We start from the raw sequence: 22,355 nt of genomic DNA, 5'->3' as shown, positions 1-22,355 counted from the left end.
CATACTGTGGGAAATTTTATTATACATATAGAGATAGATATATATGCACACATGTGTGTATACAAATAAATGTGTATATGTATTTTTTCAAATATTACTATTAATATTACAAGTAACAGAAAAATGCAACATAAGATGCTTAAATATGTATATACATACACACACACACACACACACACACATACACACACACACATTTTGACAATAATACTTCAAATTTACAAGAGTTATTTTCTGGATTTGTAATTGCTTCTTCTCCATAGCATCCTATTCTTGTTTTATGTATTCAATATCTTCTTTTTTCACAGCTTCAAGATACAATTCACATACCATACAATTCACCCATTGAAAGTGTACAACTCAATGGCTTTTAGCATATTCACAGAAAGGTGCATCAATCACCACAATCAATTTTAGAACATTTATATTACTCAAAATGATGAACTCTATAACCCCTTGCCATCACTTCCCATTCTCCCCCTCCCTATTTTCTCACCCCTCCAACACCCCCAGCCCAAGGCAACCATGAATCTGCTTCTGTTGCAATATGTTCTTGGCTTTATCATCTGATTTCCTGTACCTGTCTTCAATTAATCAAGAACTTCTAAGACATAAAAGGTGACTAACTAGGCCATATCCTATCCTAAGAGATATATATAGAAGAAAAAGACAAATTTACATTGAAAAGCATAGAAAAAGATAGGTATGCAAATACCAACAAAAGAAAGTAGATTTGGCCATGGTAGTGTTTAGAAAAAAATAAAATTTGAGGACTAAAGTGTTAATCAACTAGGACAAAGAATAATATTTTATGAAAAAATATAATTCATTAAGACATTGTGAGTCATGAATTTTTCTTCACCTAATATTAGAACCTTGAAATATATTTATTTGTTAAGATGCTTTGGTTGCAAGTAACAGAAAAATGCAACTCAAGCTGGCTTACATAATTAAGGGAATTCAATGGACCAGAAAGGTCCAAAGATAGAGCAGCTGTCAGGTGAGTCTGATCCAGTGGCTGAATGACATTCCCAGAGACCCAGTTTCCTTATTTTTCTCATCCTTGCTTTCAGGCAGGGCATTAATTTCATCTTCTGCAGTCTCTCCTCATGATCAGAGGATGGCTGATGAAGCAACTGGAGTCAAACATTTCCCTATTAGCATGTAGTCTGCGAGATATCTCTCATTTCAATTAATAAAAAACAATTCCTGGGCTAAATCTTCATGGACAAAATTAGGTCATATGACCATGGCTGAACTAATCAATGTGGCCAGCCAAGGGGATGAGAGGGACTGGTTGACTTAGATTTGGCTTATGTACAAAATTTTGAAATAAATTGGAATAAAGGGGAGAAATTCTTCAATTATCCAAGATTATGATAGCTCATTGTGGTGTGAAAAGACTCAATAATATCCCAAACACTTGGAAATGATGTAATATAGAAGAGGTGGAACAAATTCTGGGGAAGCCAACCACATTGTCCAAAACGTATATGAGTAAATAGATTGAACAATTAACAAATCTGTAACCATAGTGGTAGATTTTTAACACACCCCTCTTAGAAATTGACATATAAAGGAAACAAGAAATAAGTACGGGTTCTGCAATGTAAATGACACAATTTCAAGCTTCTACTTTGTGTGCAACATGTTGAAAATGCACATTCTTTCCAAACAGTTAAGAAGCATTGGCAGAAAATAATAATTGCTGTTAAACTGTGAAGAAGATCTTCATAATTTATAAGTAGAAATCAGAGAATCCATGTTTTTGGTCTATATGATAATAAATTTGAAAATTCCCAATAAAGTGTAGCATCAACAGTGACAAAAAAAACTATCCCTTTAAAATATTTAAACATACCTCCTAAATAACTGCTGTATTAAAGAGAAAATTAAAACCAATCTAATTTTTAAAAACTGATTTTAAATTTTTGATTACAAATTGAAAACTATTTAGAAATAAATGACAATGATAGCCAACCATCACAACTGCCATGGGGAGCCAAATCCGTGTTTAGAGGAAAATTCATAGCTTTAAGATGTATTTATCATGGGCACAAAAAGAAAAAAGAACTTGTAGTTAAAGATGATGAAGTAAAGTCAATTCTATTTTCTTCCTTCCCTCAAAATCCACCAAAACCAATACAACATTGTACAGTGTTCATTCTGGAAAAAGTACTATCACCAGAGGTAAATGAGCCAGGATTTAAGTCTCACTTATCCTCCTTACCATTTTTGTGACTTTGGACAAATCACATTCTGTTCCTCATCCTTGCTTTCCTCATCTGTGAGATAGAGACATTAATCTCCACTTTATAGGGCTGTTAAGAGGAATAAATAATGAGATATTATCCAAACACTTGAGTGCCTACCATAGGCCAGATGCTGTCCTAAGCAGTTTATGTGAATTAGCTCATTTAAAATTCATACCAAAACTTTAAGGTAGGAGTTTAACAAGGTATTAGTCTTATACAAACATCGGCTAAGACAACCAACTAGTGAGTAGTGGAGCTGGATTTCAAAGCCAGGGTGTCTGGTCTTAGAGCTTGTGCTTCTTTATATCTTAATTAGAACACAGATTTTCCTAAGAACTGTGTCATGGTTCTGAAAGGCCCATCCAATGGTTCTGTGATGGATCAACCAGCTCTAAGGGCAAGAGCAGGATGCAGAGAAAAACAAGGAATACCCAGGAAGTGGGAGAAGCTGAATGGGAAATATGGTCTCCTCACTCTCAATGATCCAGCCTCTGGCAGAGGAGACTACAGAGGGTGAGGACGGGAGAAGAAGCAATGACAACTGAGCTCCAGCATGCAAAGGCTCATAATATACAAGCTTGATGACTGTTAACCTCTTGAATTTTGAGAACTAAGGTTAGATGCCTCCCTGGGGCCAAGGAGATAACAGATTTGGTGAAAGGTATTGAGGACAGGCTTAGTCCAGGCTGCTATAACAAATTACTACAGGTGCGCCAAACAAAGTCGTGGCAGTGGCCGATCGAGGAGGCCATAGCGCGGCCTCAGGCTCTGGTGTCTCCCAGTCTGCTAAAGCCCAAGGCTGTCACCATGGACTTCCAGCATCGCACTGGGGGCAAGACCAGGAGCAGGGGCATGGCCTCCTCCTCTGAGAGCAATCATGACCACAGGGAACACCTCTGGCAGCTGGCCCTGGAAACCATCGACATCAATAAGGACCCATACTTAATGAAAAATCACCTGGGCCCCTAAGAATGCAAGCTCTGCCTGATGCTTCTCAACAAGAAGGGGAGCTATCTGGCACATACGCAGGGGAAGAAGCACCAGACCAACCTGGCCTGGCGAGCAGCCAAGGAGGCTAAGGAGGTGGCATCATGCTGTGCCACCACTTCATGTCTGCATACGAACAGAGGATCAAGCCCCTGGACCGGCGTTGGCATGACTTGCTGATGGCCGCCGAGCCCTACGAGACCATCACCTTCAAGGTGCCGAGCAGGGAGATCAACAAGGTGGAAGGCACATTCTGGACACACTGGAACTGGGAGACCAAGCAGTTCTTCCTCCAGTTCCACTTTAAGATGGAAAAGCCCCAGCCTCTCCACTGGACCCCTGGGGCGAAGCGACCTCCACCTCCGCTGATGAATGATCTGCCCCTTTGGCCGCCGCTGTCTGAGTCTTTGCCACTGCCCCTTCCAGGAGGTCTGCCTCTGCCACCCATGTCCCCCATGGGGCCTGCACCCTCAGGGCCCCTGGGACCACCTCAGCCGCCCCCACCAGCTCCAGGGGTCCGCCCCCCAGCCCCAGTGGTGCAACCCCACATCTGGGGTCCATCCTCCAGCCCCTGGGGTTCACCCATCAGCCCCCAGAGTCCACCCACCAGCTCATGGGGTTCACCCACCAGCCCCAGGGGTCCATCCTCCCCCATCAGTGGAGGTTCACCCCCAGGCCCCAGGGGTGCACCCAGCAGCCCCTGCCATTCACATTCACCCTGGGAATGCACCCACCAGACCCAGGGATGTACCCTCAGGCCCTGGGGGTCCACCCCCAATCTCCTGGGGTCCATCCGTCAGTTCCTGGGGTCCATCTTCAGCCTCCTGGAGTTTACCCCTCAAATCCTGGGTACACCCCCCAACTCCCATGCCTCCAATGCTGAGGCCCCCCTCCCCTCCAAAGGCACAGGGAACATACGTCCCCCTCCCCCAACCAACTGAGAAGCTTCTCCCTCCCCAAGCAAGCCCTGCCCCAGGTGCTCCTGCCTTTTCCATGGAGAGAATTACAGATATATTAAATATGAAACTAAAGGAAATCCAACATATAATTCATTTTCCTGAAAAAGAAGAAAGAATAAGTAAAATGAAAACAATATGTGAAGATGTAATCAAAGAAAATTATTTTAAAGATATACCTGAATTTGCAAATCAGACATAGCTGGATGAAGTTTCCAAATGTCAAGGGTAAATTTTTAAAAAAGATAGTTTCTATACCAAAAAAAAAAGCAGTTCCTGGTATGTGGTTGTCTTAAAGATAAGCACACAACTTCTTTCTGTTCTTCTGTGCCTGAGGTGATGCTTACTTCCTCTCCCCTTGAATGTGGGCTGGACTTAATGGCTCATCTGTAGGTGACAGAAGGCTGCAGGAAGTGACAGTGACGGTATGTCATTTCTGAAGTTAGGCTATAAAAAGATGTTGATCCTAGCATGAGTTCTCTCTCTCTCTCTCTTCAGTCACTCATCAAGGGAGTAACTTGCCATCAAAACCTTCAAAAAGCCCATGTCACAAGGACTTGAGTGGGCCTGGAAGAAAATCCATCAGCCCTGGGTGAGCCTCAGGTAGCTGCAGCCCCATTCGTCAGCTTAGCCGCAACCTCACAGAGACTCCAAGCCGGAATCATCTAGCTAACCTGTTTCCAGATTTCTGACCCACAGAAACTGTGGGATAGTAAGTATGTGTTGTTTTTAGCTGCCCAGTTTTGGGAAAAACTGTTCTGCAGCAATAAATAGCTAATACACAATACTACGTGGGAACTTGTTCTCAGAATTGTCCATATCTACACCCCATTCCAGAAGAGAGAGAGGGAAATCTACAAACTCAGAGTGAAAGTATGAACAAGAATGTTACAGTTAGCTAAACTGTTCATATCTATGTATGTAACACGCAGACCTTCTCAAGCATGAAAAAGCTCAGGGCAGACAACAACCATGATCCTTTTTGAAAAAAATTTACTTGGAACAATTCAAACAAAGCAACAAAGAAGTGATTAAAATATTAAAATTCATAAATGCAAAAGCCATGAGAAGGTTAGTGTTTGACATCAAATCTACTTAAATATTCACTTAAATAAGTAAAACTAAATTGTGAGAAGTATGGTTACCAAGCAGAATACTAATATTATAGAGGCTGACAATGTAAAAAAAAAATGGTAAAATGTACAAAATCATGAGTGAGAAGGAGGAGAGGTAGGAGAAAGTATAAGTGTTCTAATTTCTTTATTTTTCTTACCAGGAAGTGAAAACATACAGTTGAAAATTGGAACTTGTTAATAATAATGACTTTAATTTCATTGTTTCATAATCATGTTTTTTAAAAGAGATCGTTGAGGAACTAACATCTTTTTTGAAAAAAAAAGTAGTCTGAAAATTTTGAATAAATAATTCCTACAGTTTTACTTTAGCCTTTTTTCTTAAAATTTCATTTGTGTTTTATTTTATAATTAGCATGACCATATTTTGTAAAATAGTTTCTATCTATATCCTATCTATTTAAATGTTTAGAGAGATATCTGGAATAATGATCATCATACATTGACAATAAATCATTATTGCAAGACTCTGAGATGGTCATTATCTTATATTTTGCTTTGTCTCCTTCAACTTTTTTTTTTTTTTGAGATGGACTCCTGCTCTGTCACCCAGGGTGGAGTGCACTGGTGTGATCTCAGCTCACTGAAACCTCCACATCCCAGGTTCAAGCGATTCTCTTGCCTCAGCCTCCAGAGTAGTTGGGATTATAGGCCACTGCCACTATGCCTGGTTAATTTTTTTTTGTATTTTTAGTAGAGACGGGGTTTTGCCATATTGACCAGGCTGGTCTCGAACTCCTGACCTCAGGTGATCCACCTACCTTGGCCTCCCAACCCTTCAACTTTTATATGTTGCTTGAGTTATTTGAAAAAAAGACGAGCATGTATTATTTTTGAGTTAATGTTTATTTTATAAAAGGAAACAGGAGATAAGTTGAATATTCAATTTAAGGAATAGGAAAAAATGCAAAATGACTCCAAGAAAATAAAACAAAGGAACTAACAAAGGTAAAAGTATAAATTTGTGAATTAGAAAGCAAAAGTGAATTTGATCAATCAAATAAAAAACTTCCTTTGAAAAGGATCAGTAATATAGACAACTCTATGGTAAAAACTGATGTAGATATAAAGAGGAAAGACACAAATAACTAACAATAGGTAGAGGTCAGGTGCAGTGGTTCACACCTGTAATCCTAACACTTTGGGAGGCTGAGATGGGAGGATCACTTGAAGCCAGGAGTTAGAGATCAGCATGAGGCAAAATAGTGAGATCCCATCTCTAAAAAAATTTAAAGAATAGCCAAGTATGATGGCACAAACCTGTAGTCCCAGCTATTCGGGAGGCTGAGCTGGGAGGATCACTTAAGACCAGGAGTTCGAGGGTGCAATGAGCTGTGATCACGCCACTATGCCCCAGCCTGGGCAATAGAGCAAGACCCTGCGGAGGAAAAAAAAAAAAAAAAAAAAGAAGAGGTCAAAGATATGATGAGAAAAGGCAGGCAGGCTCATGTTCGTGCAGCCTAATGGGAGTTCCTTCAAGGAGCCTGGAAACACAGGCCTCTCCCTCCGTGCCCAGTGAGGGAAAATTTTACCTGCCAGGATGTGAGCTCAGACAGCAGCATGCACAACTCCAGCACCAGGATCTTCCTCAGGGTAACTGTGCCAGGACTGAGCCTGGGCAAGGCACCACCTAACTGCTCCTTCCTCTCACAGAGATATCCTGCTCCTCACTGCCACCGTCTCAGAACAACCCCGGTTCCACCTCCCAGGCTCCTCTAGCTGGCTCTGTCTGGCCACGTTCTTGCAGGATCCACATAGACACACACAGGGGCCTGGCGAGGAGCTCAGTCCAGCAGATGATCAGCCTCATGACATCAGCTCAGATCTGATCCTGGGACGCCCAGGTGCTCCAAGGCCCTGGTGACTCCCCAAGCCTGTGGCGATAGCACTTACCTGGGAACTCCAGGCCCCTTCTCTGCAAGACTTCAGATGTGTCCACCACCTATGTAAGTCCCTTCTCTCAGGCCCCTCAGGGCTGCTGCCTCCTCGGCCTCCCAGCCTGGCTCAGGGGCAGTCACTCGCTGGCAGGTAAAACTGTTCCCTGAGCTCCCCACTGGCCTCTGATCAGACCAGGTGGACACCTCTCGGGCCTGGGTCCTGGGCCCATGGCTAATATCATCTGAACTAACATGTGATTGTCCAAGAGGAAACTGGTCTGACTCCCTCCCTCCCAGCTCTTCCCCACCTCAGGGGCATCAGCAGGCAGCAGCCCCTGCGGCCCCTGCCCCGCAGGCCTCACTTGAGGACTGGACAAGGCAATATTGGAAAGTGCGCAAGGGCACCTCAGCCTCTGTCGGGTGCTCTGTGCATGTTTGTTAAATAAACACAGATGATTATATTAATGGCCACTGGGACACAGTGAGCACCAGCCTCTCCCTGTGTGAAGGGGCACCCCAGACCCCTAAGTTCAGAATTCCTTGCTACTTTTGCAACACATCAAGTGAGTTCCCACCTCCAGGCCTTTGCCAGTCCCTCCCATCCTGAAACACGACTCCTGTGTGAAGCCTTCGTTCGGCCCCAGCTCTGGGCTCCCACAGCACCCAACGCACATGGATGCCCATCCCACTGCAATGAGCTGCTGTCACCCCCCCGAAGACTGAGAGCTTCTTAGGGCTGGGTCTCACAGACATGATACCCTCAGCAAAGGCACACAGGCCCCGCCCTGCTTGCATCTCACAATGTGCATCTGGAAAACACTGGGCCAACCCGCGCAAGCCAGGGGTCTTCACAACAGCATGTCCCACAGCCTTCAGTGTGCGTAGGTCCCCAGAGCAATGCTGGGTTTTGCAGTGTGTCCCCGCAGACTCCTTTGTTTTGGGATACCTGTTAACAAGTCTCACTGCCTGTGTTCCATTAGAGCAATCTAGGAGGGTCCCCAGGCACTGGGGACAGGACCCTGTTCCCACTGAGTTGGGTGGGGAGGCATTCGTCCTACTCTAGATGAGCTTCGGGCAGCCTTTGGGAAAGCCCGTTCCTGGGCCTGGGCCTCTCCCCTAGCCTCTATCCCCGCTGTCTCTGGAGTGCGCAGGAAGCAACCTTTCAACCCATCCCCGGCTTGGGTCCTGTGTGCCCAAGGCCCACCTGGGCTTGAGCCTGGAGTTACAGGGGCTGGTGCCCAGTCCCATTTCCCCACTGGCTTGCTGGGCAACCCTGGTCAAGTCCCTTCCCGTTTCTGGCCTTGGTTAACACAAAGAGGGACTAAGTAGATTCTCCCTGGCACCTTCTAGCTCTGACATCTCAGGAGGAGCCAGGGCCTCTCACAGGGCTAAGGGGAGGGGAGTTTGGCCTCTGGGATAAACCAGGAGAAACTGGGGGCTGCCAGACATCATCTCAGAAAATGGTCAGAAGCTACAGATTCTGACCTCCCAGGACTTTTGTGACTTCCCCACATGGCCACTTCTGTTAGGAGAGGAACCTACCCACCCTGTTTGTGTGGTTAGCGTTTGGGAGAAGGGAGTCCCATTGAGCCTTGGGAGAGGCCAGAAAGGGCCTCTCTGGGTATGAAGGTGGGACTTCCTGTGGGACAATGTGGCAGGAACCCTCCCTGCCCCTCGGGGTGCCGGCCTGGGACGGGGTGGGAGGTGGGCTCTGGGCGGGTGGTTACCTACCTTGTGATGCTGCCCTTGGAGATCCAGGATGTCCCGCTTGGTGACAGACCAGTGGAAGGTCAGGCCTGGCATGGCATTGCCAAAGGAGAAAGGGTTCTGGTGGTTGGTGGTCCAGGTGATATAGATGGACATCGGTGGGGAGAAGTCAGGCCTGGTGACCAGCGGGGTGCCAGCACTGGGAATGCCCCCAGAAGCTGTGCTGCCTCCTTCAAGCAGTGGGAGATGTATCCAATTCTTCCCCAGCTAGAGAAGGACATGGCACAAGTTTGGGAATTTTGATGAAATACCAAACAGTTAAACCAGAGGCGGGACTGTTTTCCCCACACTGTGCCTCCCCTGCCGCTGGCTGCGCCTCCCCATGGCCAAGAGACCCATTTTTGGAAGCTCCCTGGAGCTCTAGGAGGCTGTGTGTCCCCCAGCAGCACAGCTTGCCCTGCCCCCACAGTGCTGGTTCCTCCGGGCCCCTCTCTCCTAATCTAGCCGGGGTCCCTGCTCACAGAGCACCCACGGGTGGGGTCCCTGGGTCCTTGAGTCTCTATTTGCTGAGAGTCTGCTGAGGGCACACTTGGAGGCGAGAAGGCAAAAGGCCACAGCAGGTGCCACACCAGGCTGCCCAGTCCACTGCCAGTGCTGCCACTTCCTAGCTCTGTGGCCCTGGGATGAGTCTTAAGCTTTCTGTGCATTCATTTGTTCATCTGCGACATGGAGATGGTTCTGACACCAGTCTCCCAGGGCTGCTATGAACACCAAACAGATTAATGTCCCAGACAGCATGGAGTGGAGTAAGTGCCACGGTCACCGTGCTCCTGTTAGGCGCCTGGTGCTATCTGAGGTGTGGGAAGGTGACAGGCTAGCAGGAAGCAGGCCTTCATCAGTGGCTGCAAGAGGGTGTCAGTCTGGGTAGGGGTGGGTGGGAAGCTGCCACTACACCCCTAGATACCCAGGCTGGGCAGATGGAGGAGGTGGAGAAGCACTGTAGCTCGAGGACAGGGTTATAGCAGCGGCTCTTTGGGAACCAGGATTCAGAGCCCAGGAGGTCCCCTCACCTGGGTGCCCATCCTCATCTGCATGATGGGGGTGCGGATCCTCACGGCCCCAAGCAGCAGCACCTTCACCTGAACGAGGTCCTGGGGAAAGAGCATGGTGCTCAGGTGCAGGGTTCCAGAATGCTGTGCTGGCCGGGGATGTTTCTGGAAGGGACCTCTCAAGGGAAGGAGGCTGCAGCTAAGAGGCTGTGGCGAGAAGGCCCCTCAGGATGCCTAGCACCGTGCTCCTCTGCCAAGAGAGGCCTGGTTTTGTGGGCGGTTCATCCCACATGGGCCAGCCACTTCCTCTCCCACGGCCCCACAGGTCCCAGCCCAGTGCTCTGAGGCTGCCACCCTGTCTCATCCAGCTGCTTCGGGTCAGCACTTCGGGCTTGGTGCCAGGGACTGGGGTCTGCTCTTCCCTAGGCCAGGCTGCCCTCAAGCGATAGGTCTCCAGACCCTCCCAAACCCAAATCCAGCTTGCCTGTGTCTGACTAAGCAGAGTACAGGGACAAATGCAGGAGTCCAGTGGAGTCTGATTAGAGCAGACCTTATAACCTCCTTCATGCTCAACTCTATACTCCTATTAATCTGGCCAAAGACTAACTCTCCTGGCTTCTTTCTAGTGCTGCTGACTCATGTGGAACTGACATGATTAAACCTCTTAGACTCTTTGCCATGAGCTCATACTGAGCCCACATTCTGTGCCTCATGACTTGGGCTAATGCCTGGCACACAGTAGGTGCTTGATAAGCACCCGTTCCCCTCCTTTCACTCATCCTTCTGCTCAGTCTCCTCCTGCTAGTCCTGGCCCACCCCACGGCCTTGGGGTGCTGGTTGTGTGACCTGGATTGGACAGATGAAACTGGAAGCATCTGACCAGAATCACATTCCAGGCAAGGACACAGGGGCTGCAGGCGAAGCCCCTGCCTGCCTGGGCTCAAGAAGATGCCTTTCAGATGGGGATGGTGATGCAGCCCCTCCACCTGCCAAGGGCCACCAGGGCCTTTCCCCAGCACCTCCCCAACCTGTCAGATGGCAGACCCAGAGGGGAGAATGCCAGCAAAGTCAGACAACAAAGAGGAGGGATACTCAGTGCCCTGTGTCCCTCTGGCTGAATTTCCAGCCAGCTGCCCTTTTAGCTACTGGAAAATGAGCCAGTTCCTGAGGCTGCAATCCTTTTTAGAGAAACAAAACAAAACAAACAAACACAAAAAAACCACAGGCCTCCTGTCTGTAAGTCACAGTCCTGAATGTGACGCTCTGGGAAGCCAATCTGAACCCTGCCACGTCCCCAGGACAGATTTTAACATCCCCAAGACTTTTTCTTTGTCTTGGAAATTGACACACACTGGATCTGGGCATCCACCTCTGTGATTCAGACTTTGTGGCTTAACAAGGATACTTGGGCAGGCACGGAAAATGCTGGGAAAAGGAGTAAATCACTGAACTCAATGATGGATCAAAGTCGGCCTCTGAAAACAAGGACTTCCCTGCACCCCCTCTAGGGCGGTGCACTCGCCAGCTCCCTGGGCTCTGTGTTTACAGGCTCTGAACTCAGGACTGCATGGACTGCTTCCAGGGGACCTAGTTCTCATGAGGAATGGGATGACTGATTCTGAAACAGGTTTCTGTCCACAGTTGCATTCAACATCACAGAAGGCTCTTCTTACAGACCAAGTTTCTGGTCCAGCTGTGAGTGGAACTCCAAAGCAGCCTTCCCTGAGATGATTCTGCAAGTCACTGCTGGCGAAGGAGGTCACGAAGAATGCAAAGGCCCCAATTTTAGCCCTGAGCCTTTGTCAGAAGGTGGAAATGGTCTCACCTCCTCTCCAGAGGACCAAAGGAGACCCACGCCTCACAAAGCGGGGAAGTTGTCAGACTCTCCAGACACAGACTTTCACCTGCTTGAGTCAGTCCCACTAATGTGGGGCAGGGAGACCCTCCGGGGAGAAGACGGCCCTAACTTGGCCTCCTACCTTCACTGCCAGCCCAGAAAAGCAATTAGGAAAGTCCCCCACCCTGCACAGAGACTGGGAAGATGACTTAACCTCTGCTGGTGTAGAAGATGCTAGCAGATGACCCAGGTTTTTCTCTCCACCTGGAAATACAAATCCAGGGCTGAAGTACAATTTTTTAATTCACCACACATACACCACACTACTCTGGAGACATACAATGCACCCAGAAGGCACTCTCAGCCCACAGCACCCCTTCTCTGCTATCAGCACATGCTCAAGCCCAGCTTCAAGTGACCAACAAAAGGCCCGAGAGCTCTGATGCTGGGCGGCCCTGGGCCCAATCCCAGAACTGGCACATGGTGACTGTGGTCTGCTAGCTAGTCCCTCAGTCTCCCATCATCAAAGGGGGACAGCAGGAAAATGCACAGGGCACCGAGAGGACTGAAGGACATGAAGGCAAAGTGTGCGGAGCGGCGCCTGCCCTCACCACGATTGCCATCATCCTCCACTGGAAGGGCCCTTTGGGGCCGGGGGTTGCTGAAGACCCTGTCCCGTAAGGAGCAGCTGGAAAGACTGGGAGACTCAGCCTGGAGAAGAGCGGCCTCTGGGGGTCTGGGTGCTCCCAAGTCAGCAGGACTGTCCTGCACAGGGGGCCCTGGCAGGGACTGCAGACCCAGGGGGCAGAAGCAGCACCCTTGGAGAGAGGTGGTCCTCAGAGGTAGAACCCAAACACAGTAAAGAGGCCTTTGTCTCAGGCACAGCTGCCCTGGGAAGCAGTGGCCCATCACCACAGCTGGCTGTCCTGGGGAGTTCGGATAGTGCCAGTCTCCAATAGCACGTCTGTTACCTGAGAGATGATGACCACTTTGCTAGTCTCTGCATCCACCACCTGCACAAGCCCAGACACAGTGCCCTTCCCCATGGTGAGGCCTGGTACCAGCCTGGGAGCGCTCACCAGCGCAATGTTCTAGTTGCTGATGGAGAAAAGGATGTTGGACTGAGGCTGGGTGCTGCCCTCAGAGGTGACCTGAGTGGGGAGGAAATAGCAGTGCATCAGTGCCTACTGTGCCAGGCAGCCTGTGCCTCCCCCAGATGGAGCCAGGGCCTCAGTGCTGATGGCTTCCACCTCTACACAGTCACCTCATGCTAGGACAGAGGCAGTGCGCCAGGAGCTGGGGCTGCTGTGCAGTGGGCACACTGGGGCTGGAGCATGATGTGGCTTCTCAGCTCTCACCTGCATCATGACCCGGATAAGCAGTGTCACGTTCCTGAGAATCAGCCCGAGTGGGGGAAAAACCAGTTGAGACAGAGGAGAGAAGGAACTGCTATGCCCTGAACCCATGACTTACACACCACATGTTTCATGAGAGGAAAACTCAGGGCACGAACATCACCCCTATGTGAGCAGTGACCTGTGGGCCCCAGGGTCCTGGGGGCTGCCTCCCAGCCACTGGCTGAGGCTCTCTGGTTCTCTGGGGCATGTTCTGCTGTTTGTGACTGTGCTCCACTTCCCCAGATGCTAAACACCATGAAAACAAGGACCTTTCATGCAGCTGAGCCTTCCCCTTGGATCAGCAATTCTCAGTGTGTGGTCGCTGACTAGCAATGCATACCGTCCAGCCACCCCGGCCCATGGAGCCAGAGGCAGCCCTGCATCTGTGTCCTAACATGCCCTCTGGAGACGCTGGTGTGGGTCAAGCTTTGCCATCCACTGCCTTTAGGACTCCCCAACTCCTTTTTCGAAGCTTACCTCCTTCCCTAAATTTCTCCCAATTTCTGCTGAAAAACACCTTAGAATCGTTCTTGTCAGTGCTCTCAAAACTTTTCAGATGAGGATCAAGGAGCTCAGCAACAAGGACTAGCCCAGGAGGAGACCAGGGATGCCGGTGCCATGCTGTGGAGCCGGTGAAGCCCCCACCTGCTCCTCCTGCATCCCCCCGCAAGTGCACTCCTGGCAGGGGAAGGTGAGTGAACACAGGAGGCATCCAGGGCACTGCTTGTGTGGGAGGATTGATCTCTGCAGTGCTGCGCTATTGCTGGTCAGAAACAAATTTCTTATTGCCAGAAGAAAGGTGCGAGTCCATCTAGAGGCACAGACGGTACCCACGTGCTTCAGATCACAGATTAATGATGCTCACCAGCCCCAGTGTGGCCCAAGCACAGGGAGGATGTTGGCAGGGCTGGTTTAATGTTGCTGCTGTAAATAGACTTGGAATGATCCCTGGGCCATGACTGCCATGACCTGTGGCTGCAGTGCTGCTCCTGTCATAACCTAACACCCTGCGACAGCCCCACACCACATAATGAGCCCATGAGGGACCTCAGAGCTCCCCTTGTCCGGGAATCACCTACTTCAGGAGTTGCCTTTGTGACATCTCTGCTGGAGGAGGTGACCACTAGGAGGAGTCACACCAATGTGACAATTGGGGAAGCTGCTCGGAGCTTCAGGTCCATGAATGGGAAGTATTTGGCCAGAAGGGGATTCTTGTGCAAGTCTAGCATGCGGATGTTTGCCTTCACTGTCTTCCCAATCTCCACCTGCATCGTGCAGACAGAGGCTCAGGGATGGCCTCTGGGAGACCAATCTCACCATCTATGGTGCCCCATGACTTTCTGAGATACTAATAGCATCACCAACCTCAACCCACAGACCTGGGAATCAGGGATGAGTCACCCAGGTTTACCTCTGGACTATCAGCCAGTCAGCAAATGAAAATTGATGAAGCGCTTATTCCAAGGAGTGGATCAGGGGAGGGTGGCTGGGGATACTTACAGGCATAAGTTCCACTCCCTACTTTTAAATAACAATACACTAATTAGGAAGATGAAACACTGCTTAGAACAGCAGCAGGCATCCAGTAGGAGTTCAGTAAATGCTCACTGACTGAATAGCTCACACCTGGCAGTGTAGAATACGATAAGAACCTTAGGAAATGAGAGTCAGAAATACACAGTGAAGAAACAGAAAATTAGCAAACAGCAGTGGAAATGAGATTATAGGAGGAGTATGTGAGGCTGGGTAGAGCATATTAGCTTCTTAAGGAGCCTAAGATGCCCTTTTAATTACCAGCCCTTCTATCCACTCAGGATCCCAACCACAACCCTCTGGAAGCCCAGCTTCAGTCACCTCAGATATTTGGAGTAATAAAATTTCGCTATTGACGTGAAAGATAAAACGAGATCTATTCCTTGTCCTTTTTTGCAATGGTGCTTGGCATGGGTGAGCTGTACTCATTTGTCACTGAAACTCCAGAGAACCCAAAACCTGTATTTTCGGGGGGAAATCCATGCTCAGCAAGACATGTGCCTGGCTGGTTAATAACCTACACCAGCTAAAAGACAAGAATTCCCAGGTCACAGCTAATTTAGAGGCAACTTCCAGCAGGATTTACTGCCAAGCCTCATGGGGATGTCACCTGGGATGAAGAAGTTCCTTACTGGAGGGACTCTGCATCCTTAACATAGAGCGAAGGAGATAGAAGACAGTTTTGCAAGCTCACAGGGGAAGGGATGCAGACCCCAGGAGCAAAAGTGAAGGCCATAGGAAACATCCCACAGCCGCCTCACTCTCCGTTCCTGCAGGTCTGCTGAGGGGGTCCCATCATGAAGGTTCCAATGACCTTGTCAACCACACGGATGTACAGCTCCTGAATGTCTGACACGTAAACGACAGACTTGGCCAGAGCCGGGAAGATGAGGCACAAGTCATAGGTCATGATGGTGGTCAAGCCAGGGAGCAAAGGGTATACCTGCAAGGTTCGGGGCTGGGGTAGAGGGGTGGGTGGTGGATTACGTGGCTGCAGAGCCCCCTCTCTGCTCAGGTCCGTGAGCAGTGCCTCACCCTCAGCACCAGCCTATCACCTCACTGGCAGAGCCCTCCAGGCCAGCACTAGAAAGCAGTGGACAAGGGAAATCCTACCCCAAATAGTGCCCTGCCCACCTCTCATCACAAGCCCCACTGCTGGCCAGGAGCTGGGCTTGGGATATAACATGTCAGTGCTCAGCTAGATCTCACCGAACATCGATCTCCAATTTGCACATTTTACAAAGGGAAGAAAACGGAAGCTGATCCAAGAGGGGCAGTCAGCAACCTTGGGATGTGCAGGAACTTGGGGACAGAGTGAGAATGCAGTCCCAGGATGCCACGTCCTGAGCTGGCCACCTGCCACTGCAGCCCTGGCGGTAGAGAAGCACCCCTTGAGGTCTTCTGTGAAACTGCGAGACAGGGACTGGCAGAAAACGAGACAGCTACTTTTCAGCGGCAGCTCTCCCTGAGAAGTCCCAATCAGAACGGACTGAATCACAGAACCTGGGAGCAGCCTGCAAGGCCACCCCAGTGTGAGCTCCGTGCATCTCACTCAACTCTGTGTCTGATCAACAGCCCCAGCTCTGTGTGAAGCACTGACTGCTAAGGTGTGAGTGAATGAACAAACCAGAGCTAGAGTTTTCCAGCCTTTTCACTGCCAAAGACCCTTTTAACATTTATTTATTATTTTTTTAAGAGACAGGGTCTTGCTCTGTCTCTGAGGCTGGATGGAGTGCAGTGGTAGGACCATAGCTCACTACAGCCTCAAACTCCTAGACTCAAGCCATCCTCCCAACTCAGCCTCCAGAGCAGCAGCTGGGATGACAGGTGTATGCCACTGTGGCTAGAATAGATCCTTGTTTTTATTTTTTTATTTCATTTTTTTTAGAGACAGGATCTAGCTCCATCACTCAGGCTGGAGTGCAGTGGGATCATCACAGCACACTGCAACCTCGAACTCCTGGGCTCAAGGCAAGAGCCCCATTATTTTTTATTTTTTATTTTTTTGGAGATGCAGTCTTGGTCTTTCACCCAGGCTGGAGTACAGTGGCACGATCTCGGCTCACTGCAACTGCTGCCTCCCGGGTTCAAGCAATTCTCCTGCCCCAGCCTCCCGAGTAGCTGGGACCACGCCCAGTTAATTTTTTGTATTTTAGTAGAAACGGGGTTTCACCGTGTTGCCCAGGCTGGTCTTGAACTACTGAGCTCAGGCAATCCACCCACTCCGGCCTAAGAGCCCTCACTTTAATCCTTTTCTGTTTACACACTTTGTTTTTTGAGACGGAGTCTCCTCTGTCGCCCAGGCTGGAGCACAGTGGCGTGATCTCAGATCACTGCAACCTCCATCTCCCAGGTTCAAGCAATTCTTCTGCCTCAGCCTCCTGAGTAGCTGGGACTACAGGTGTGTGCCACCATGCCCGGCTGATTTTTTTTTTTGTATTTTTAGTAGAGATGGGCTTTCACTGTGTTAGCCAGGATGGTCTCAATCTCCTCCTGATCCACCCACCTCAGCCTCCCAAAGTGCTGGGATTACAGACACAAGCCACTGCGCCTGGCCATCTATCCACTTTTAGGGATTCTGCCTTCAGGAGTTTCTCCCCTAAAAAAGTGCATTCACAATCACCCTCTCATGCTGCACAGGATAGGCATTCACACACGTGACATGTCTATTTATGATGGACTGCATGAAGCTTGCCTTATTGCTTAGGCATGTATTTCATCCAGGTGGTTTTGGAACTGGGCAGGCAGAAACAGGTTATGGAGCTAGTGGGTGAGTCCAGCCGGCTGCCCCTCTCCTCTATCTGGGCCTGGCTTTGTTGCTGGCTATTTGTGGTCTCATATTCATGGGGTGAGTAGCAGGGGTTTTTAAAGTAAGCACTTCAGGGTTTGCAAAGCTAGAGTTTCAATATCAAGAACCTACACACACACAAAATTACGTCTCTGACCCAAAAGAGAAAACCAAATAGGATCACATCTCACCCAGGTGAAAACCCTTCAACAGCTGTCCAGTGCTCTGAGAATGAGCCCAAAGCCTTAGAATGCCCTGTAAAGCCTGGTGTGGCCTGGCCCCTGCCTCGGCTCCAGTTTCCATGCACATCACACTCCCCCACCATGCTTATGCTCCAGCCATGCAGGCCTTCTCTCCCACTCACACAGTCAGATACCTGCTGCCTGCCTGCCTCTGGGGCTCGCAGCCCCCTTAAAGACCTGGGGCTCTTTCCCGGCCTCCATCTGCTGGCTCCAAGTCATCTTTCAGGCCCAGGTCCAGTGTTCTTCCTCAGAACAGTCTTCCCTCATCCAGGTCAGCTCTTCCAGTGCCCCTGCTCCCCTCTCCCGGGAGCTGGACCTGCTGTGTGCTATCGGTGTTGATGGGGCCTGCAGTGCACTTGGCCTTCCTCTCCAGGCTGTCCTCAGCACTCACATACCCTCAGGACTCAACTCAGCCCAGCATCTGGCCCAGCCTGGCCCCACCATGCACGTCTTGACTGGATGAGCTCCAGGGCTGCTGCTCTGAGTAATTCTGGACAAGGTCATGGAACCTGGTGCTCCAGCCTGCTTGGCTTTACAGAGTAAAACCAGCTTTGTTAAGCCTTGGAAATTCTGAAAATCACCTACAAACCTCACCTATTTGGCAAGTGCTGATTCTAGTCCAACCTCTTCAATATACAGATGAGGAAACAGGCCCAGATGACAGAATAGGGGTGTGGCTTTGAAAAGGCAGAGCTGGGGATAGAACCAGATACCCTACATCCCAGCTTGGGCTCCTTCCCGACTCTCCACTTCCCAGGGGAACCGAGCTAGATGCCTCCTGGAGCTGGAAGAGAACTGCGGGGAGGGGAGGAGGGAGAATGGCCAAAGGCAAAGGCCAAGCTGAGAAAGGCCCAAGCCCATAACTGGCTGAGGACACAGGAGATCAACAAGCTGACCTGAGCTGCACATACCACCTACTCAGGGTACATTAATACAGACGCAGCATGCCTGGGTTATTCCATACAATGACTTACAGTAGATAAATAAAGATCCCAAAGTAGATGTCATGCTTATACTCCAAAACAGTAGCTGTGTGACTTGAGCCATCACCACTTGAGCCTGGTGTCAAATACGGGCTGAGGAATGGGGTCCAAGAGCCACCAGTTCTGGTTTTGCTGGGGCTGATTCACCCCAGCTTATTACAATTCCCCCAAAGAAAACCCATTGAAAGATTAGGGAGAGTAATGAGAGCTTTCTTTGAGAACCCAATTAGAGACTCCGATTTCAAACTCCTGCAAAAGCTACTGCTGTCAGGAGTGGGTAGGTCCTTCACAATGTGAAGAAATTCCACGGTGCACCCACTGAGGAGCCCTACACAGGGTAACACAGGGAAGGGCTTTTGCTCTTTTTCTTTTCTTTCAGAACCATTTTGCACATTGTAAAGACATATTAAAATGGCAGTGGGGAAATCAATTGCTCTTCCACTTGACTTCCCAGGGGATAGGCATCCAGCCACCATCTCTGGAGCCCGCAGAGCCTGGCCTGCCCCTTGGGCTGGTGCACAGTGGTTCACTGTGCCTCACGGTGATGCTTTAAGGAAGTCCTCACCAGGCAACTCTGGAGGCTTGGGGAACTGAGGGCACTTGGTCACTAGCTGGTGGCAGAGTGGGAACCTGCACCCACTCCTAACTCTACACTGCATATGCGGCTCATACCACCTGGCCTCTCCATGTGTTCTGGACCCACCTACTTCCTGATTCACACATGGGAGAACATTTGTGAGGGGAAGGAAGTGGTGGTGACCTATGCCCAGAATGAATTCTAATTTCTGAGTGTTAAAGGTGCCACCTGAGAACATCGGGAAACACTGAGCCGAGGGGAAAGTCCTGTCATCGAGTAGGAGATGACAAATGCGTCGTGCTCATTAAGAAGCTGTGAGTGCAGCTAGAGGCAGCTCTGTGCATGTGGGGGCTGAAACTGTCACATGGCCTGGAGCTTGCCAGGCCCCAAGACTCTGCCCACATCATCTCAGCCCCCACTTCCTGGGGCCCTGATCACATTTCAGACTTGTGCCCTGATAGGTGGCAACTGCAGGGGAGAAGGGACCCTGTGGATATTTCTGAATGTCACTGGACCCATCAATGTCTGTTTCCTTCAGCCTGCCCACGTCGATGACCCGTCAATGTTGTGTGATGGGCCAGGCTGTGCCATGCAAGAGTGTCATGGTCTATGCCCCTGATTACTCCCCCTCACGGCTCAAAGAGGAGGACCCAAGCTAATGTGAAAATCACAGACACTGTGATTGGGTGCTGGAGGAAACTTCACGCAGGGACCCGGCCAGCCCTGTGACCTCCCTGAGGGCGACGGCTGGGGACATGGGTCATGTCCACAGATTAGTCTCAGGGAAAAGGAGGATGCACCTGACTTCAAGGCCCGTAGCTTCCACACACTCCCCCCTCATCCTGGACATGTGTCCTCACCTGAACAATGGCCCCATGACTGGTTGTGCCTCACGGGACCCAGGAGATGGAGAGACGCAGCCACACCTCATAGGAGCAGGGCGGCCAGCCTCATTCCCTGCCAAATCCGCAGCGCCCAGCACAGTATCTGGCACATGACAGGCACTCCAGCACCGCTGAGTGCACAGGTTAACAAAAAGCGTAAAGTACCTACTAGGCTCCTTCCCCTGCTCTGGTTATTGCATGGGCTCCGCCTAGAGGACTTAATTGAAATGTAAAGAATTGTTGAGAAGAAGGAAACTCCAGGGTTTTTTTTCTGTTTTTTTTTTTTTTTTTTTTTTTTTGAGACGGAGTCTCGCTCTGCTGCCCAGGCTGGAGTGCAGTGGCGCCATCTCGGCTCACTGCAAGCTCCGCCTCCCAGGTTCACGCCATTCTCCCGCCTCAGCCTCCCAAGTAGCTGGGACTACAGGCACCCGCCACCATGCCTGGCTAACTCAGTCACTGCAGGCAAGTTCAGCTCCGAGGTCTTCCACTCATCCACCGAAATGGACAGAGGATTCCTCTTCTCGCGGTTTCAGAGTCCCTTTGTTAGGGGCGGCTCTGGAATTCTATGTAGAAGGGAACTGACGGGTAGCAACCTAGGAAACTCATTAAAGCTGCATTGCAATAGCAAACGCAATATATTTATTTAGCTTGTGTGATCTAAACTTTTAAAAATATCAATCTTTCCAATTCACACTTCCCATAAAAATTGAAGAACGTATATTTTAAGGTGGTTTAAAGAGGCTGTTTGGGATTATTAGGAGTAAAAGGCATTGCACAGAGGCCATCTCTGAGCGCCATCGCCAAGATTGGGTGGTCTCCGGACGCAGGCACAACCTGGAGATAAAGAGGCTCGCGCTTGGTACCCGCCCCTTTGCGAACGGCAAGTGACACCTAGGCTGCGGGCGGGCGGGGGACCCAATTTCGCATGCGCGGGGCGGTGCTGGGGGGCGGGGCGAGCGGCTGCCTCGCGGATTCGCGCGGGTGGTGAGAGTGGCCAGGGAGGGCAGCGTTCGCCGCCCCTCAGGTCCCGTCCCGGCGCCGCAGCCGCCTGCATTTCGGTTTGTGAGCAGGCCCGGCCGGGCCAGGAGCGAGAGCGAGACTCTGGAGCGGTCGCCGCCGCAGTCGCCCGGGCCGGGAAAGGCGGGCGATGCCCCCAACCGCCGCTCGGGCCATGTCCGAGGGGCGCGCGTGTTGTCGCCGCCGGGGCGCCGTGCCCGCCTGTCGTCCCCCGGGCCCAGCCGCTCGTCCGAGGCCCGCGAGGAGCTGCGCCGCCGCCTCGTGGGCCTCATCGAGCGCAGCCGGGTGGTGATCTTCAGCAAGAGCTACTGTCCCCATAGTACTCGGGTAGGCGCGGCCCTCGCCGGTTCCACCGCGCGCGACCGGGCCCGCCACGCGGACGCCACCCGGGGCAGGGCGGGTCCGGGCCGGGGCGCCCGCGGGTCCCGGGCTGCGGCGGTGAGGTCAGCCGTCCGTCCTCTCCTCTCCCCGGTCGTCCTCTGAGGTGGGCTTGTGATAGTTTATCAAAACAGAAACTCTCCTAATTGCGTGACCTCGACCCGGGTTAGGACCCTGTGCAGAGCCTCACTTCCCCCGTTTGTGAAACGAAGGTACGGGAAGGTTGTGAGGATGACTGAGGTAATTTCAGCTTCATGCACACTGCCTTAACTTTTCGGGGCGGACTAGGAATCCGGCATTATTTCTAAGGACAAATGTATTCTGAGTTTAAGAATACTTCACTTAGAAACGAGCCTTTGGGTGATAACCTACGTGTAAGGTACAGACTTTCAACGTTTAGGAATTTACTTCATTTTACAGAAAGTTGAAAAATGATACGTGGAAGACAGTATGCAAAAGCATAAACTATTGGGTTGAGTTCATGAAATTATAGGCTGTTTTTCAAATATATTTGAAGTTTACATTGATGTGTATAGTTTCTTAAAACATATATTATGCATATATATTTTTAAGAATAATTAAGTGACACTAGTACTGTAGAAGCTTCCTTGGCTGTCTCTTCCCTCCCTCAGGGTTAACCACTATGCAAAATTTCCTTTTTTTTTTTTTTTACATTTTTACCAAATATATATATTATTCATCAATATTTGGTTCCTTTTGGCCTGTTTTGGGACTTGATATAAATAGAACCATAC

General features: G+C 50.0%; 2 protein-coding genes and 1 pseudogene across 3 annotated transcripts in view; 2 read left to right on the top strand and 1 right to left on the bottom strand.

The window, feature by feature from the left end:
- The first annotated feature begins 3,062 nt into the window (after nucleotides 1-3,062).
- Nucleotides 3,063-4,183, top strand: LOC101140344 (splicing factor 3A subunit 2-like; annotated as a pseudogene).
- A 166-nt stretch (nucleotides 4,184-4,349) lies between these two features.
- LOC101139991 (nuclear pore membrane glycoprotein 210-like) lies at nucleotides 4,350-14,202 on the bottom strand. Its single transcript, XM_063703533.1, has 5 exons — nucleotides 14,064-14,202; nucleotides 12,773-12,952; nucleotides 9,986-10,066; nucleotides 8,940-9,182; nucleotides 4,350-4,585 (listed from the first exon to the last, which is right to left on the bottom strand). The coding sequence occupies exons 2-5, from the start codon at nucleotides 12,845-12,847 to the stop codon at nucleotides 4,574-4,576; spliced, it is 411 nt and encodes a 136-aa protein (XP_063559603.1). The 5' UTR covers nucleotides 12,848-12,952; nucleotides 14,064-14,202; the 3' UTR covers nucleotides 4,350-4,573.
- A 7,018-nt stretch (nucleotides 14,203-21,220) lies between these two features.
- The window catches only part of TXNRD3 (thioredoxin reductase 3), a 47,337-nt gene continuing 46,202 nt past the window's right edge, over nucleotides 21,221-22,355 (top strand). The window contains exon 1 of one of the 2 annotated variants that reach the window (XM_019024684.4): nucleotides 21,221-21,840. In XM_019024684.4, coding sequence (XP_018880229.1) covers nucleotides 21,832-21,840 — 9 coding nt within the window. In that variant the 5' untranslated portion in view covers nucleotides 21,221-21,831. The remainder of the gene's footprint in view (nucleotides 21,841-22,355) is intronic. The other variant, XM_055381479.2, reaches the window with a different exon arrangement.

The sequence above is a fragment of the Gorilla gorilla genome, chromosome 2 (assembly GCF_029281585.2).
Source record: "Gorilla gorilla gorilla isolate KB3781 chromosome 2, NHGRI_mGorGor1-v2.1_pri, whole genome shotgun sequence".
Lineage (NCBI taxonomy): Eukaryota > Metazoa > Chordata > Mammalia > Primates > Hominidae > Gorilla > Gorilla gorilla.
This window is presented reverse-complemented; position numbering and strand designations above follow the sequence as displayed.